Source organism: Engystomops pustulosus, chromosome 1 (genome assembly GCF_040894005.1).
Source record: "Engystomops pustulosus chromosome 1, aEngPut4.maternal, whole genome shotgun sequence".
Taxonomy (NCBI): Eukaryota; Metazoa; Chordata; class Amphibia; order Anura; family Leptodactylidae; genus Engystomops; species Engystomops pustulosus.
In genome coordinates, this window is record NC_092411.1 from 223,116,272 (window position 1) to 223,135,285 (window position 19,014).

Consider the following 19,014-nt stretch of genomic DNA (forward strand, 5'->3'; position numbering starts at 1 on the left):
GAGTTGTTGCGCATGTTAACCTTTAACATAGGGCATGCGACACAATTCTGTGGGACATAGATAAACGTGACACACTGTCCAATTGTGTAGTGGAACGCCCCTGTCACTAGTGCCTCTGGGTCTCAGGTGCACCTGTGCTCCTCAACACCAGCAGTCTCACTCACCTCTCCACAATCCAGCGGTGGCTCCTACAGTCTGGCGTGTGTGTCCCCACCTCCTAGTGCGCATGTGCACACTCTGGGACAAGAAAAGACCCGTTCACAGCTAATATCACCACATTCTTCACTGAATTCCAGTCCATCTTTGACAAACCAGCCCGGGCGGCATCTGCTGTGACAGCTCTGCTGAACTTGAGCCAAGGGGACTCGTCTGTCGGTGACTATGCAGTTCAATTCTGTATCCTAGTTTCTGAGCTAGCCTGGATTGAAGCCACCCTGGTTGCTACCTTTAAAAATGGACTTTCTGGACAGATTAAAGACGCACTGTCTGCACGAGATCTGTCTTCTGTGCCAGCCCAGTTCGTCCTCAGCGTTTGGGAAACGCACGCACCTAGGGTTCCTGGGAAAAGCACCTCTAGGTGAGAACAAAGCTTTTCCACACCTGAATGTCCCAGTTCTTTTCAGCTTTGGAACACGTGGCCCGGTTCAAGCTTCAGCCATCCTGGATTCTGGCTCTGCAGGGAACTTCGTGAATGCTGCTCTCGTCTCCCAGCATCATTTTCCTGTGGGTCTCCCATGGTTGCAACCACATGCTCCTGTGCTCAACTATCATACCGGTGAGGTTCTTCACTGGGGTCCGGAGTGCCAATCTAGCCATTTGGTGGTTCCTCATCCCGTATGCACCATGGTGTCCACCATCCCACTGACGGGTCTCCCCGCTTCATACATGGACTTTGCTGATGTCTTTTCTGAGAAGCAAGTGGTGACTGCCCAATAGACTTGATGTCGGGCAAGTCTCCACCACGGGGTCGAGCGTATCCCCTATCTGTATGTGAAACCATGGCTGGCCTATGTGAAGGAGAATCTGCAGAAGGGCTTTATACACATGTCCTCTTCCCCTGCTGGTGCTGGATTCTTCTTCGTGGCCAAGAAGGATGGCTCCCTCTGTCTATGCATCGATTAGCATGGCCTCAATAAAGTTACAGTGAAAAATCGCTCAACACTACCTCTTACCACAGAAATTTTTTTCGTGTATGTGGCGCAAAGATTTTCACCAAGCTGGATCTGTGTGGGACATATAACCTCATCCGCATCTGTGAAGGTGATGATTGGAAGACAGCCTTCAATACAAGAGATGGGCACTTTCCAGGAGTTTGTCAACCATGTTTTTAGAGACTTACTGTATACCTGTGTTGTGGTCTATCTTGATGATATCTTGGTGTTCTCCACAGACTTTGAGTCCCATTGGGCCCACGTACGGCAAGTTTTTAGGTGTCTAAGGCCCAATCGCCTTTATGCCAAGCTCAAGAAGTGCCAGTTCCTAGGATACATTATCTCTGACAAGGGACTACAGATATATCCTTCCAAGTTGTCTGCAGTACTTCAGTGGCTTTGTGCTATCCAGAGATTCCTGGGCTTAAAACCAGCAGTTCATACCACATTTCCCTTCCCTCATATCTCCCATTGTGGCACTGACTAAGAAGAACACCAATCCTAAACTCTGGCCTACAGCGGTTGTAGAAGAGTTCTCTCAGCTGAAGTCTGCCCTTGCCTCTGCTTCCGTTCTCTCCTGGCCTGATACTAATAAACCATTCCTGCTAGAGGTTGATGCATCATCCATTGGTGCTGGAGCCGTTCTCACACAGAAAGGGCCCAAAGGTTAAACCCTCACCTGCGGCTTCTTCTCTAAGACCTTCTCAGCTTCAGAGAAGAATTATTCCATAGGTGGTCATGAGCTTCTGGCCATAAAGCTTGGTTTGGAAGAATGGGGTTATCTTCTGGAAGGAGCTTGTCAACCAGTCTGTATCTACATTGACCACAAGAATCTCATATCTCTGACTGATCTGCGTCTCAATCCTCCACAGGCTCGCTGGTCCCTCTTCTTCTCATTTCAACTTCTTGGTTCACTTTTGTCCAGCTGAGAATAACGTTAAAGCTGATGCCCCCTCACATGCCTCTGATGTTGTTGGGGAAGAACCGGCTCCTTGACATACCGTTCCTCTGGAATGACTGGTTGTTGCTGCTCCTGTGGACCTACAGCAGCATCCTCCCGGCAAGACTTATGTCCGATCTGCTCTACGGAAGAGGATACTAACTTGGGGACATTGCTCTCCTCAGCCTGGGCACCCTGGGGTGCAACACTCTGTCGCGCTCATTTCTCGTTTCTAGTGGTGGCTAGGTCTGGCCAAGGATGTACGAGACTTTATGAGCTCTTGCACTTCCTTTGCCCGAAACAAGTCATCACGTCTCAAGCCGGCTGGTCTACTCCTGCCTTTACTGATAACCAGCTACCCGTGGTCTCACGTGGCCATGGAATTTAATATGGATCTTCAACCTTCTTCCAGTAATACGGTCATCATAAAGTGTGGTTGTCTTCCAGATACATCCGCCTGAAGATTCCCAGCTAGAAACTTGGTCATTTCATGGGTCCTTTTGAGGTGCTGAAGCGCATCAATCCAGTGGCAATCCTATATCTTGTATCATGGTCTTCTGCAGATGTTCCTTCAGACCAAGAAGAGGGGGAGGCCGAAGGAGGGGGTACTGTTACGGGTGCCCCTGCGACCCCTGTCTTTGGTGAAAGGTGCTCCTCTGTGTGACCTCCCCACGCCAGCAGTCTCACTCACCTCTCCATGATCCAGCAGCGACCCCTGCATTGAAGCAATAGCAAACCGGTGGTATCCCGCTGCAGCAAGTCCAACTCGCTTTGCGGCAGGCTCTGGTGAAACCCGGGTGCCACTTAGACTCCGCTCCCAAGTGTTGACTTACGTCATCGCTTGTGGTGGTACAGTGGGTCCACTACCCCTGAATCCTGACAGCCCCTTTCAGTGCAGAATTTTGTGTCGCTTTGGTTATATTGCAGTCAGGGTCGATTCTAGCCTTTTTGCTGCCTGAGGTGAAACATTAAAATACCCCCCCCCCCAGTTTAATAAATATCTAGCCCCATGTCCAACTTAACCCGCCGTCACCACCCCAACACATGGCTTAATACACTCCTGTAGATTTATTCATATAGGTAACTTGCTAGTTAAAAAATAAAGCTAATACTTACCTGGATCCAGTCGGTGCTCCGTGGCCACTGCTATCCTTCATGCAGTGCATCTTCTGTCGGCTCTTTCGCCGGACCACAGCTTAAGTGCAGAGACGTGACCCGGTGCTGTGTATCAATCGCATCAGTGACAGTCACAAGATGCAATTGATATTTCTGGTGGGCAATTCGGCCGCCGATGGGCGCCTGAATCGCCCACGAGATATTCCAATATTTTGCCGCTCCAAAAAGGGCTCTGCTATCTGCCGCCTAAGGCGAGTAGTTCATCTCGCCTCATGGCAGATGCAGCCCTGATTGCAGCCACAAATGTGTCGCAGGCGCTTTATAAATACCTGTGAAAGCAGCTGAACGTGCAAAGTCAGCCAAAAAAACTGGTGCAGGGTCTTTAATAGATGTGGGCCAATGAGTTTTAAAACATTCAAAGATTTTTCAGACAGAAATACACAGTATACACAGCCTCCCCCAGTAATGAACAGACTCTCCAGTATACACAGCCTCCCCCAGTATACACAGCGTCCTCCCAAACGTAATGAGGTTATGCAGATGAGAGTGAAAAAAAAGGTAGACAAATACTCAGTCATTTAGATGAGAAATAGCCTCAGGGTTAAAACAACAAGTCAGAATACAGACAGAACTAATAGAAAATAAAAGTGTTTTCTCTATAAAACACATTCACCAAATGTCCATGAAATGTGGCGCCTGAGAAGCTCAAGTAACTGCATCTCACATTGCAGAAGACTTCATGCCCTCCATTACTCCACCCTACAGCTGTGCACATATACCACCTGCAGCTACAGCTCCCATAATGCCGTGCGCTTCCACACCCTCCAAAGATAAATAAAGCCCTTGGAGAATATAACAAGGCTTCTCTCAGGACAACTCTAACTTTCTGGTTTCCTTAGAGACGGAATTTTAGTCGCTGGTTTATCTGCGTCACATCACTAGAGAGCGCACATGACAATACAATGTTGTCTCCCGAAACAGCCATTTTGGCGAAGGCAGTGAACCACTGGTTTCTATAGAGGAGGCGTCAACAACATGGCTCCTGCCGTGTTTCCTGGTATTTCCCCGCTAGTTAGTGCTGTGACGTGGACTGACAGCTTTCGTGTAACGATACATATTGATTCTTGTACTTGCTGTGTGTGTCCCGGAGTGAGCTCCTAGACGAGGTGAGAGCCGTGCAGTCTCCTGGTACATTGCTGCATGTACTGGCAGGGCCCTGTCTGTTCTATGGCAGGCCGGGCAGATGTCCTGCTGCTACTGGATCGCAGTGTAGTGCATGACATGTCACACCACCATACTACTTCTTATAGCAACGTGTTATGTGACTGTGAGTTCTGACCCATTACATTAGGGCACAATGAAACAGAGGACTTCCGGCTCCCTTTATAGAGCTTGCAGGTCAAGTTGTTATTTATTGCAAAGTTTACATTAGTCTTTCAGCGTCTGTTACAGATTCCGTTATTAATAATGATAAAAAGGATTGCAGAATCCCATGTTATTTTCCCATGGAAGTGTAACAGAAGGTTAACGTTCATACATTAAAGGGGTTGTACCAACTATACAAGTTGGCCATAACATAGGGCATGACAAGCTGATCTGGGACCATCTGACTGCAAGGATCACGAGGACAGGACCTGGACAATCGCCCTGCTGCTCAATTCAAAAAATCTGAGCACAGCGCTCAGCTATCTCCAGCATTCACATTGACAGAGAATGATATATATGGAAATGTTCATGCTTTTGAATGGAGCTCCACACATAGTCACAATGGGACTCCTGTTCTCTAAACCTAAAGGGGTCCCACCAGTCAGACCCTCACCCATCAGCTTGTTATCCACTATCCACAGAATGAAAGCTTGGTACAACCCCTTTAAAGTCTATGGGGAACAGAAGGTGAAGTTCTAACATCCAATTTCCATTGCGCTCTCTTTAAACTGAGAGTGTAACAGAAAGCACCAACACATGTGTAAACTGTGCTGAAGCTCCTGATTATTTTTTTTTTTTTTTTTTTATCTCGCTGGTCATTTTCGAAAGTCAAGTACATGTTTGTGCACTTTGTTTGGCTCGGTGATTGAGGGCAATACCTACTGTCCTTAGAGGTCAAATGTCAGGGGACACTAGGATGGTGTTGGTTAGATTACAAATGTCAGATGCTTTTTTTTTCTGTATATATTGAGATTTGGTATGCACTAATCTCCCTATACTTGCATTCTTAGATGAAGTGTCATTTATGTCATTCTATTTGAGGACATATCTTTAACACGATTTGTATTGGCTAATGATGGCAGTAAATCATCTGCTAGATCTGCCTTTGCTAATGATGAAGCCTCCTCTGGCCGTTACAGGGACAAAATAGCGTTAAATGGAAACTATTAAAATTAATGGCCCCCATAGTTGTTGACGGCCTCTATTACATCCATTGGTCCTATAAGGTCGTATGTACATTGGTAAATATTAAGAGACACTCAGGTGTAAGCACATAAGTATATACATAACTATTTTGTTCTTTTTATGTTTATATTTACATTTGTATGTATATTATATGTATATATTATAAATTCAGTTTTCAGACCCTTTTAATTATAATACATTTGTGTGATCGGAGAGTATGTTTTTTCTTCCACAATGAAGGTAATTTTCTCTATTTTTGCACTTGTTTGTTTCTTGTAGGATGCTTCTCTACATCTGGCAGTATCTCTACAGCAATTATTTTAGATTCTGGTTGAAATGGTTTCTAAGGCAAATAGATGGCAAATGTGAGCTGCAGAGGATTTGTGATGGCTCCAAGGACGGTGCTCGAAGGTCCCACAAGATAGGTATACTTTATTTTACCATTTCTTGCAACATATCACCCAAATAGGTGTCATATTAGAGCCCTGCCTCTGTTTCTCTATTCGCCTTTCTTTTCGTTGAGTCCTTTCATGCTCTATTTCAGTCAGTCTTTTGGTATGTTAATGAATGAATACATGACAATTGGGGGGGGGGGTCCGTATCCTACATTGTCAATTGGATGTGGACTTTCCTGCCACTACAAGTGTCCAATGGGTGTAGCAGCCTCAGCACTGAGCTTGGTCTATTATTTCACCTTACTCTTACCTCTGTCCAGCTGCAGCAGGAAGAGCAGAATGAGACATGGAATCCCTGGAGATCATCTGTATAGAAGGGAAAGACCAGGGGCATGGGCAGCTCTTCCTCCATGAGCAAAATGCTTCCCAGAGCACACAACTACATATAACATAGATTCTGCCCCACCTGACAGCATTCTAGGGAAGTCGGGTACAATAAGTCATTATATATGCCATTCCCTGTAAAGGATGCCTGCCTAGGATAATTGCTTTGTAGTTTTTTCACACACTTGAAGGAGAATAGCTTGTAGTTGAATGAGTAATCCTATACTTGGAGAATCACTTCTGGCTTAGAGATCATGGCATATTTGGAGGAGAATTGCATGGGTTATCACACTGTGTGAATGCTCTTTCAGAGAGCAATCATCTATATTTTATCCTGAGTCTTTGATGTCTGAGTGGATATTGCAGATTTAGGAGTATTTGCTTCTTGTCATGAGTTGCTGTCAGGTGTTCAAACCACTTTATTTTGTTAGGTAAAAAATTTTGTTTATAGGTGTTTTCCCTGGTTCGTGTAGCATTTTACATGTGGGAGGGTGAGCAGTTTATTGCATTAGGGTTCTCACTGCCATACAGATGGGATTCATTTCATACTGGGCTCATTCTGCTGGAGATAAACAGTGAAGAGATCACAAGGTATCAGTCTGCTCCTCTTTTTGGAGTTCACCATCAGCTTCAATGGATCTGACCTTCAATACCAGACAGAACCCATGGAAAAGTTCTGATTTTGGAGGATAGCAGTTATGATTTTGAGAAATTTGAACTTGCAAATATAACATATGCTGGGTTCAGTTAGTCCGGCATTACTTTATACAACCTATTCAGTGGGTTGGCTACTTTAATTTTATTAGGGTGCTTTGATGCAGGCTAATAAAGATTTTTGTCACATACCTTCTTGAGGAATTCTCCAGCGTTGTCCGGATCCTCCTGTGCGATCTGGCAGCCTGTTTTCCCTCTTCATTCTTCTCCTACTTGCGGTCCGTCCTGGCCGGTTCCTGCTATGCTATGTTCCTTCCATCCTCTGCGCACTCCTGCGAAGTAGCCTTTTATCTGCTGTGAGTGTGAGCGGAGACACAGCTCTGAAACACGTCGCATGTGTGGGAAGGGGTGGTTAACTATTTAACTACATAGCTCTTTAAATCAAATGGGAACAATTAAAAATATTTAAGATGAAGGTGCAAAGCCTCATCTGTTGCTAGAAAGGAGCCTTGGATCTTTGTACTGACATCACTCACATCCGACTTAAATTTGGTGCTCTGCTCACACACACTTGTTCTTACATTGTGCTGAAGAAAGTGGGATCTCCAGGATAAATATTCTCTATATATATCTACAGATACATTGACAATGTGATGAAAAGTATAGCATTAAAAGCTTTATCCCGACATGGAAGCCACATGACGCAGAGTATCATGCTCTATATCAGCAAGAGAAGAACCTGTACAGGATAATTGCTAAGTGTTGGAAGGTTAACTCAGACACTGTCTCCCTCATCGTGCAGTTATGTTTATCCTTACCCAGTATCAGATCAGCTGGAAATATTAGTCCATGCTGATGTCTGAGTCTGTACCATTAATTGTTAAGTAACTATCATTGAAGACTATGAGTAAGGTATTGGTTATAATTACTGGTCATGTATATATAAGTATGATTATTCAGCTGAACACCTTTTTGTTCTCTCTATTTTAGAATATTCCTTGGAACACTCAAAAAGTAAGGTAAGGGCAACATTCATACCCTGGCGTGGTTAAAAATCTTTTTTCCATAAATGAACTCATTCGTCCAGTCCCACCTGGTCCCACCCTTTCAGATTGCAGAGAGCTGGTGTCGTCAGGGACCCATCTGGGACTGGAAGCTTTGGGCGTGAATAAAATATATAGGTGATGTAAGTAAAAGGGGTTGGGGCCTAATTTGTAAACACCCTTTTAAGCAAAATCTCAATGTTCTGGATTATAATAAATAGGTTCCTAGCAGACAACGTCCTTAGGAGCATGTAAGTAGGGCTAGTCTACCATCGGTCAGGAAAGTGAATAAGCTCATAGAGGAGCTCTAAGTAAATGTGCCCCATTATGATGAATGGAGTGTGACAAAACATGCAAATATTCACTGCAGCAACATTATAAATACAGTATATATTTTACATCTGTTGATCTTTCATTTTCTCCAGGTGCTGAGATGTGCTGTTGATATAGATGAAAAGGAAGTTGATCTATATGTAGCTAATATTGTACAAGAAAAGAAAATCAATGTGGAGAAAGATAAAAGGTTTGGTGTGTGTGTGTGTGTGTGTGTGTGCCATATACGTACATGCAGTATATATGTCTTCAGAATTAAAGACCCCCTCTGCCTTTTCTTTCAGGTTTCAAATAAACCTAAGGATATGCTTATTACAGATCTCTGGATATAAGAAGCTCTTCTTGGAAGTGGAGAGTGTAAGGAAACAGCCATATGACTCTGACAATCCTCAGCATGAGCAGCAGCTGCTGGAGGTGGGTATTCTCACTTGATTTCAGTAGTTGCATGTGAATTGCTCCATCCACTGTTTTGTGGCCAGGCCAGGGTACTGCACCTCTGCTCCCTCTAGCTTGAATAGGCGCTGAGCTGCAGTTATGTGGAATGGCCACTATCCAGTGGAGAGAGCTGTTGGCTTCTGCCTCCATCCGCTGCGTAGTTCCTTCACCATGACGTTACTATCAGCTGAATGGTGGGTTAAAGCTGTGTGTCCAACTTCTACTGATCTGATATTAATGGCCTAATTGAACGCCCCAAAACCCATTTATAAAAAGGCAAATTGATTTACCAGTACGCATATTGTTTCAGCTTTGGGACTTGCTTATGCCGCATGAGAAGCTAAAATCAAGAATCACTAAGCAGTGGGGTGATATTGGCTTTCAAGGTGATGATCCCAAGACAGATTTCCGTGGCATGGGCTTTCTGGGACTTGCCAATTTACTGTAAGTTTATAAGTTTACTAATTTTGTTCTAAACTAAGTGGTAAGAAGATTGTGAGAATCTCTATAGACCTCACTATGGGCCGTACTCTACTGCTCTGTAAGTCATTTTAGTTTTTGCACTGGCCAGCGTATAGGAACTTTTATATACAACACATTTTTTTTTTCCCTGTCTGGAACATGGAAGTTGGCAATATTATGTGGGGACAATATTATGTGACTATTATTTTACACATATTGAACATACCTCACAAAAATAAGTCTGTTGTCCACGAGAGCCTTAGGTCACATGACCTGCGGTGGCTAGAACCTGTGATGTGCCTCCATAACTAAAGAAGTGCACAATGTCTTTCTTAACAATTATGTTACACAGTTTAATAGATTCATCTATACTATTTATTTATGGATAATTTGTTGAAAAGTTAGGGACCGTTGAACCAAATTTGATATAATAATTCAGTGTTATATTTTTGTAATACTTTCAGTGTAAATATTTTGTTCTTTTAGTTTTTTTAGTAGAAATTACACAGAAGAATCCCGCTTACTACTGTCCCATTCCAATCATCCAAAACTTGGGTAAGACTATGAATGAATAACACTTTTTTTTTCAGATTACATATGGACTGGTAAGACCAGAAAGCACAACGAGTAATATACCGCCAATGGTGTGTTCAGGGAAAATACACAGCTCATGATTGTCAGCTCTGCTGCCCAATATTTTTTTCTTATGGTGAGCTTTGGAGTTTTCAGAGCACTATCTCACAGATGATAGTAGGTCTAAGGTCACATTTCATATTTTGCACTAGAATTACATCAAGATTCACAATTCCAGCTCCGCTAGGCGGAGCTTCTCCTGATCAGCCGCTTAAGTTTTGGAATGAGCAACATGCGTTTTGCCATTTCGGATCACAAGTGTTTAGATTTAAACGCATTTTGGACATCCTGACAGATTTCTTATGTTACCAGGATTGCAGTAAATGTTTTTTAGTGATCTCTGGTGTGCTGGAAAGTAAGGATAGCTTGCCTCATTTTGGTGATGTACCAAAGCATTTAAAGTGTTGTGTGTGTTTTATGCAGTACATATAATTAAGGAAAATCTACCATTTGATTTCATGCATTATGAACCAAACATACCTTGAGAATGCTGTAGCTAGATTGATGCAGAATCATATCTTGTTTAATCCCTGAACTGAGTGGTTTTTCTGAAAAAACAATTATAAAATTCAGGACCTTGGTAAAGCTGGATCCACATTCCACACGGAGCTTTCTGAACAGCCAAGGCATGACTAATCAACCTGAGCTGGATCACTCAGACACAGCAGCTGGGGGAGGTGCAGCAATTGATTATTTTGCCTGGCAGAGAGAACAGTGATTGCATCATCCTCTGAGCAGTGCATAACTAATGTGAAAAAAAAAGCGTGGAGCCCAGACGGAAGCGACAGAGCTTCATTATCATAAAAACCACTCAGCTCAGGGATTAAACAAGATATGATTCTGCATCAATGTAGCTACAGCTTTCTTAAGGTATCTTTGGTTCATAATGCATTAAATCAAATGGTTGGTTTCCTTTAAGTTCCTCCCTATTATTTCACCTATGCAAGTTTTTTCAAGCTGGTGTAGAAAGACACAGAATAGATGCAATAATTAAAACAAGGGGGGAGAATAGAGAGAAACATCCAAGGATAGAAAAGGTAGAAACTGCTACAGAGAAACCCCTATGAGCAGAACGCCCTGATTTTAAACAGAAAATGTGTCTTTTAATGGGGTGATCTGCACAAAGGAGGCCACTTGCAAGAGTATATTTGGGGGAAAAATCGGTCTTTTATGCAGAGGTTTTTCTCAAAGGGGTGCTCTGATGGAGAGAATTCATTTTAATCAATTCTACATGGCTGCCAGGAGGTACTCCTTAATTTTTCCAAGAACTGATTGGTTGCTTTCCTGGGAGTTTCTGGTGACATTGTTTATTATTATGTTTTTTTTTTTAGGTATTCTTATGCTATTGTTGGCATCAATCTGACAGAAATGGCGTACAGTTTACTCAAGAGCGGTGCTCTGAAGTCTCACTTCTATAATATGGTTCCGGGTTTCCCTGAGATTAAATGCTTTCATCAATTTTTTTGTAAGTTTTTTGTTGTTTATTTGTTAATTTTATTTTTAAATAATTTAATAATTTAGAACACAGTGGGAAGGGGAAGTGCACACTTTAACAGCCTGTGAATATGCATGACTTAATTAACCGTCCCTTCTCCCGCATTGTACTTTAACCCTCGAGGGTGTGATTGATCCTACCATATACTGCTATACTACAGTATAGAAATTTATGGCCATTTTGCCCATGATGACGCCGGTGACGCATCTACAGAATCCAGGCTGTCATGGCGATGGACGTCATTAGGGATCGAGGATCACAGCCAAGACACTTCGGCATGTAAAGGGTTAAGGCCTGTGAAGAGTGCCAAGCATGTGTGCTAATGCTGTGTGTTTGAAACAATACGCAGAAAACACCTGTTCTGTATAGAGAAGGATCAGCCCTTGAGCTCTCTCCATTCCCCCATTTGAATTAGGCTGACATGCTATTACGTCGGCTTGCTGCAAAGAGTTAAAGCATCTCTGGTGCATCAATAAGCGAATTTGCATACCAATGAAATCATGATTTTAGCTAGAATACAGGATATTGGAAAATCTGCACAATGCTGTTTTCATACACTCACCGGCCACTTTATTAGGTACACCATGCTAGTAATGGGTTGGACCCCCTTTTGCCTTCAGAACTGCCTCATTTCTTCGTGGCATAGATTCAACAAGGTGCTGGAAGCATTCCTCAGAGATTTTGGTCCATATTGACATGATGGCATCACACAGTTGCCGCAGATTTGTCGGCTGCACATCCATGATGCGAATCTCCCGTTCCACCACATCCCAAAGATGCTCTATTGGATTGAGATCTGGTGACTGTGGAGGCCATTTGAGTACAGTGAACTCATTGTCATGTTCAAGAAACCAGTCTGAGATGATTCCAGCTTTATGACATGGCGCATTATCCTGCTGAAAGTAGCCATCAGATGTTGGGTACATTGTGGTCATAAAGGGATGGACATGGTCAGCAACAATACTCAGGTAGGCTGTGGCGTTGCAACGATGCTCAATTGGTACCAAGGGGTCCAAAGAGTGCCAAGAAAATATTCCCCACACCATGACACCACCACCACCAGCCTGAACCGTTGATACAAGGCAGGATGGATCCATGCTTTCATGCTGTTGACGCCAAATTCTGACCCTACCATCCGATTGTCGCAGCAGAAATCGAAACTCATCAGACCAGGCAACGTTTTTCCAATCTTCTACTGTCCAATTTTGATGAGCTTGTGCAAATTGTAGCCTCAGTTCTGTTCTTAGCTGAAAGGAGTGGCACCCGGTGTGGTCTTCTGCTGCTGTAGCCCATCTGCCTCAAAGTTCGACGTACTGTGCGTTCAGAGATGCTCTTCTGCCTACCTTGGTTGTAACGGGAGGCAATTTGAGTCACTGTTGCCTTTCTTTCAGCTCTAACCAGTCTGCCCATTCTCCTCTGACCTCTGGCATCAACAAGGCATTTCCGCCCACAGAACTGCCGCTCACTGGATGTTTTTTCTTTTTTGGACCATTCTCTGTAAACCCTAGAGATGGTTGTGCGTGAAAATCCCAGTAGATCAGCAGTTTCTGAAATACTCAGACCAGCCCTTCTGGCACCAACAACCATGCCACGTTCAAAGGCACCAAATCACCTTTCTTCCCCATACTGATGCTCGGTTTGAACTGCAGGAGATTGTCTTGACCATGTCTACATGCCTAAATGCACTGAGTTGCCGCCATGTGATTGGCTGATTAGAAATGAAGTGTTAACGAGCAGTTGGACAGGTGTACCTAATAAAGTGGCCGGTGAGTGTATGTGTGGGCATTTGGGAACTGCTTTAAAATTGGTTCTCTAGTTCGCTAGGGCTTCTACATCAGTTTTCTGGCATATAAGCCCTGATAAATCTCCCCCCTACTGTATATGTTAGACACTGAATGAGTAATTCCTAATCTAATGGATGTTTTTGTTTCAGGTTATCTTTTGTATGAATTTGACAAGTTCTGGCTTAAAGAAGAACCTGAAAGTATTATGCATTTCAACCAATACAGAGAAAAGTTCCATGATCAGATCAAGCATCTCCTCAGTGACCCTGATGTCATACTGACTCTTTAACTGTATCAAAATAATCCTTATTTATGTAAGGTCTAGATACCTTGTATTATTTAATGAACATTTCCCACAAGGTACTACATAATGTTTTGTTCAATGTATTATCTGTTTAACTAAGGCTAATTGACAATCAGACTCTATATATGTTTGTACCATAAGTGGACAAAGTCATACGGGTCTGCCCATCAATCCAGTGTTAACATGTACATAATCTCTCCATATTCTGTGGTTATACATGAACATGATCCTCTGAGTGCTAGAGAATGGATTTCTATTGTGGCACAATCTCAACAAGGGGCATTTACTATACCTTGTCCACCAGTTTTCTGGCAGATAAGGCATGTAAAAAGACCCATTTCTGATTGGGGAGAAAACTGGCATAGACTGTACCTGCAATCTGTAAATGGTCTAAACGGGCCTTTCCTGGAAGAGCGTGTTTTTGTATCTGCTAATAGGCCAGAGCCTCTTAGTAGATCTGGCACATCGGCTTGGGAAAAGTTAAGACTGGCGAGATAAAGCTCCACTAATGTATCTGGTATAGAGTTTACTGCAGGTACTTACTTTATTTCCCCCCAGCAAAAATCTAAAGATTATCTATTCATACATTTTTTACAATTGATTTTCAGTCTGTATGACTTTCATTGCCCCTTTCTTCAACAGCAAACAAATGCTAATTTGACTGACCGCTATTCTTCCCAACCCCATTCCCCTCAGTCACACGAATGTTCGGCCAAGCACTCCTTTTGACACCCAAACGTAAAATCAAAACATATAACTATTGTGACGAGTTGTATAAGATTGTACCAACGGGTTCAGCTGACTCTTCTGTGTATTGGGTTTTAGTGTCCTGCAATAATCTGGATATAGTGCTCAAGAAAGACCACAGTTTTATGTCCATTTGTAATATTTGTCTCAAAGCAGTTCTTGCATTGCCGTCTGTTATCGGTGAAATTTGACTTAAATTGATCTTCTGATGGAAGTGCTTATGGGGACACAGTCCTGTAAAGAGGATGTTTTGAGTACATGAGTACAAATCGGCAAAGCTCTAAGCTTTTACCTTAAAGAGGACAGAAGATAAGTTTAGGTTAAAATCCACTGAAAGGCAGAATTTGCTGTAAGTTGTAAACTACATTTCTTTTCATGGTCACAAACCTCTTGTGGTTATGATGCTGCTAGGGACAGGGACCATCTTTAACACTCACTTGTATAAAAAAAATGTTTTATTATAAGGTTAAAGTATTTTAATGAGTTTTACATCTTTGTCTTAAGCCACTTTCTGTTTGGATGTTTTGCTCTGTGTGATGTCCATTGCTGGCAATGGGTTTAGGTGTTTAACACTTTGTCACTGTGTTCTTCAGATTCCCTGTGCTGGTGATATTTCCAGGCACTGTGTGCAGATCACTTATATTATTCCTATATATCTGTTATTGCATGTTCTGGAAGCAATAATTATAATTAATTTACGGACTGAAACAATCTGTTGCAGCACATAATTTCACGCCTATACCCTGATGTCTTCTAGGTCCGTATAGAATAAGTTGTTCGGAGTGTAGCGGAGTACTGTACATATGTTTATAGGTGAGTTCAAGTGCAGGAAAAACTCGGAATACAGCCAACAACCATTAAGAGAATTTGAGTAGATTTCCTTTATGTTAATGAAGCAGAAGTACTCTAGGTACCAGCGAGCCTCTAGGTTCTGGGGGCTCTGACTCGTACACGCCCCCTAGAGCTCTTCTGCCAGAAATCCTGCTTCAGCACAGAGTTACCTCATTGCTGCCTCAATATTCTTAGCACACAGCCAGATGTGGGTCAGAAAGACTCTGACGGGGCTCTAGTAAATCTCCTGAAGCAGCCATGCTTCATTTGCATAAAAATAAAATTAAGGAGCAGAGATTCTAATAAACATATAGTTCGTACCAGCCTGTGGGGATCTACCCAGCCGTGTTAATGGTCAATAATATGTAAATCTACCAGTGTAAATCTACCCTTAAAATCGAGCATGGATAAACCAGGGACGTAGACTCCGGCACTGTGACTGACTGTGATAATCTTCTTATATTTTTTTGTCTAAAGTCTCCCTCCTCCTCAAATACACATTTTAAAATGTATGCTAATGAGGGCTGGAGGTGTTACCAGAGCCCCTGCATACTGCAGCTTAGTATTCATGGAGATATCACCTCGAACCCCCCCCCCCCCCCCCGTCCTTTGTGTTCTGCAACTAACTCTGCTGCAGTGACATCTGCCAGTGGGAAAGGGGAAATGCAGAGGGGGAGACATTTAGGGACTCTGGTGACACCCTCCAAAGCCCTTCTGCCTCATTAACATAATTGTAAAAGTTGATTTTGGAAAGAAAAAGCGATGGATAATAAGAAGATGATTACCACAGTCACAGAGTTAGTGCCCCTGGTTTATCCATGCTTATGTTGGTAGTTTTCATTTTAAGGTGAAGCCTAGATGGCTGTAATAAGTTTTAGTTTTTTGGAAAGGTTTTTTAAAGGTTGTCTAGGACTACTTATGTCTCCCCAATGTACACCTGTTGAATGAATTCAACAGGTGTACAACAACGATATGTATCCTGTCTTATCTTTCCATTTAGCTACACATATCCTAAAGTTTGTGGCACAAGACGACCATCTTTAAAATAAATAAATAAAAATAATATAAATGTAATTATTTTGCTTTCATGAGAAAATAGACAAATTTATATCAAAGCTTTTAATTTAAAAGCTTATTTTAATGCAGCTTAAAAGGGTTTTCCCTCCAAAGAAAATTCTCACATCTTAATCCCCTAGTGATGTTAACACAATAAAGTTAATTTTAACCCTTAACTATACAATTTTACCCAGTTTTATTGCTGTTTAGCTCCTATTACTCCCCATGCAGCTCAATGCAAAATCCCAGTGTGTGGTGGGGCCACTATAAGCAGACACATTACTGTATTATCCATCTAGTTCTGTGGGGTGATAATGTGGTTATATTATCAGGGTACAGGTGTAAATACACTTTCATCTGGATTCTGACATTATACTGACACATAGAAAGAAAGATGAGACAAATCAGAGATGCATGAGATGATTACACAAAGGCTGATAGACCATTAGACTATTACACTGTGAGCTCTGCTACATCTCACAGATATGTGCCTGCCTCCCCCTTCCCCCGGATCACTTAGCTCCTTGTAGTTTGCAGGCTCGCTCTCTGCTCAGTATCTGCTGACAGTGGGTAATCATTGAGTCTCTGATCTCCGCGAAGGGGGTGTGGCTACAGCCACACAACATAGACAGACAGAACTCTCATCTGAACAATCTCACACAGAAATCCAAGTGGGCGCCACCCGACCCAAAGTCAGAAGTTACTGGGTCGTGTCTAGGGGCAACTGAAATTGTGTACAGCAGCACTGATGGAGACAGGTTGTAATTATATCTGTGAAATGCGGCATTTTTGTTAACACATTCTCTAATTCACTGTTATTATTTTGTTATCCTTGAAACTTGTCTTCGTGGGAATACTCCTTCAAGGGCTAGCTTAAAGAAAAGCAAAATAAAATTAAAACTGTAAATATGATCTCTATGCTGAAATGCTGGTGGTATAGTTCTGGATTTTGTAGCTTCTGTTCTCCTATTGGGCTGTGAGGCGCCTTTGACATCTAAAGAAACCTCTGGAAAACTTGCCTAGTTTAATTCAAAAGCCACTCTTTAGCAGCATTGGGGTAAAGATTTCTTTTTCCCCATCTATACTATTTGTGACATACACTGGTTATGTTATAAATATATGACAGAAGGGACCCATATATGAGGAAAAACGTGTATTGCCAACTCACTAAATGCAGTTTTTTTTAAATTTCTAAACTATAGACCTAAATTTCTTCAATTGGTTGTAAAAATGTATCTATCTGATGATTATTTACCATAAATGGTGCTTGTGTGACTTGGTTACAGCCTGCTCTTGTCCTCAGATGAGGCCACCGCTACACAATAGCAGTTTTGGTCTTGCAGAGATTGGTTTTCTGACGGGTACTGTCAGAATTATGTGAACGTGCTTAACTTATGCATACGCCGTTCACACCGTCTCGGTCACCTCACTTCCACTTGTGCACTAAATCGGAGCGGCTGCGGCGGATGCGCTATAGCTTCTTAGCTGTCCTGATTGGCCGCGACAGCTGTTCACTTCACTTTCTCTGCAAGCCGGTCCGTGTTTTTGTGGGATAGATCTTTACTTAGTCTGCTGTACTGTGCCCGGCAACTAGCGACAACAAGCTGAGTCAATATACAGCAGTCTAGGTGAAGTGAACAGCTGTCCCGCTCAAACGCTGAGAAGGTACAGCGCACCCCTCTGCAGCTATTCTAGTGAATACAAGGTTAGGTTACCGGGACAATGTGAACGGCTCATGTGCGAGTTAAATGTGTTCACGTTATCCGGGCCAGAGTCAGAAAACCATCTCTCTGTGCGCCTGTGCGGCCACCGCTGCTGGTGTGTAGGCACATGGTAGGCTGATGATCTACTAAAGTCTACCTCTACAAGACCACTAAATCCTATAAAAAAGCAGTTAGGCCCCTTATACACCAAGGAGTGTGATGCATCCAACAAGTGTGCTGGAATGTCGTCTGAAAGCTAAGTGACCGGAACTGGCCGGACTGACATGCGTTTGGGCCAGACATTGGAGCTAGCACATACTGAGATTTGCATGCATCACACTTGTCAGTGTGTAAGGGGCCTTATTGTTTTTGTTTTCCAATGAGCAGCTGAGCTTTTGCCATGTTTGTATAACAGGGGTACTGGTACAGACAGATATCCGGATTCACTGACTATTGTCCCACTGTGCTAAACGGAGTATTGGACTGTCCAAATGTTATCCAGCAAACATCACATAAAAGATGTATTTTCATATTTTCTAACTTTGTAGCCCTACTGGAATGTATTTTTCTAACCTATTATATTGCAGCATGTAGAGTATAAAAAAAATAAAGTGAAGAAGGAAGATAAGAACAGAAGTGATAGATATTACCATTTAGACAAATTGCAGAACCCTACAATCCAAAAGCGCTATTATGAGCGAAGAAACCTCTCCTGATTTCATTGTCACCATCACCATCTATGTTATGTACTGTAGTGTGTATGGCTACCCTCATCCTCCAATAAAGCTGAAGCATAATAATCAGAATAGGCCTGACGTAATGAAGGTTATTCTGGATTTACCCTTCCAGTCCTGTTCAACATCAAATCTCATGGAGAGCACCAGATGCTTTACCAAGAAGCGGATCACCTTCTTATTATCATTATTGTATGTTTCTATACTGGAGTTCCATATAGATAGGAATCTTAAAGTGAGCAAAGGGTCCAGTGAATGCAGAGTAACATCACATCATTTTATTTTTCCTTATATGAAGTCATTGTGTTTGCTTTTATAATAGTCTTATTATAGTTTTGTTTCTGTTAATGTAGTCTTGTGCTTGAACCTGATTTTTCTTTACTGCTAGAATACCTATGTACTTACAGTAAACTCATTTCCCTA

The 19,014-nt window shown here is 42.5% G+C and overlaps 2 protein-coding genes across 2 annotated transcripts in view; both read left to right on the plus strand.

Annotated features, from left to right (window-relative positions):
• Positions 1-1,225: 1,225 nt before the first annotated feature.
• Positions 1,226-19,014, plus strand: part of ZNF330 (zinc finger protein 330) — a 255,252-nt gene continuing 237,463 nt past the window's right edge. Inside the window, exon 1 of the mRNA XM_072119520.1 lies at positions 1,226-1,237. The gene's annotated coding sequence lies outside the window, so the exon portion shown is untranslated. The remainder of the gene's footprint in view (positions 1,238-19,014) is intronic.
• ELMOD2 (ELMO domain containing 2) lies at positions 4,585-15,980 on the plus strand. The gene is made up of 9 exons (XM_072119460.1): positions 4,585-4,605; positions 5,878-6,023; positions 8,022-8,050; positions 8,500-8,597; positions 8,692-8,821; positions 9,153-9,286; positions 9,791-9,859; positions 11,269-11,402; positions 13,366-15,980. The coding sequence occupies exons 2-9, from the start codon at positions 5,879-5,881 to the stop codon at positions 13,503-13,505; spliced, it is 879 nt and encodes a 292-aa protein (XP_071975561.1). The 5' UTR covers positions 4,585-4,605; position 5,878; the 3' UTR covers positions 13,506-15,980.

Excerpts from the sequence above, each read along its gene's own strand:
- ELMOD2 (XM_072119460.1), top strand. The coding sequence starts at position 5,879 with ATGCTTCTCTACATCTGGCAGTATCTCTACAGCAATTATTTTAGATTC. Across the intron at positions 8,822-9,152 it reads ATGAGCAGCAGCTGCTGGAG|CTTTGGGACTTGCTTATGCC; the intron begins GTGGGTATTCTC and ends ATATTGTTTCAG. Across the intron at positions 9,287-9,790 it reads CTGGGACTTGCCAATTTACT|TTTTTTTAGTAGAAATTACA; the intron begins GTAAGTTTATAA and ends TTGTTCTTTTAG.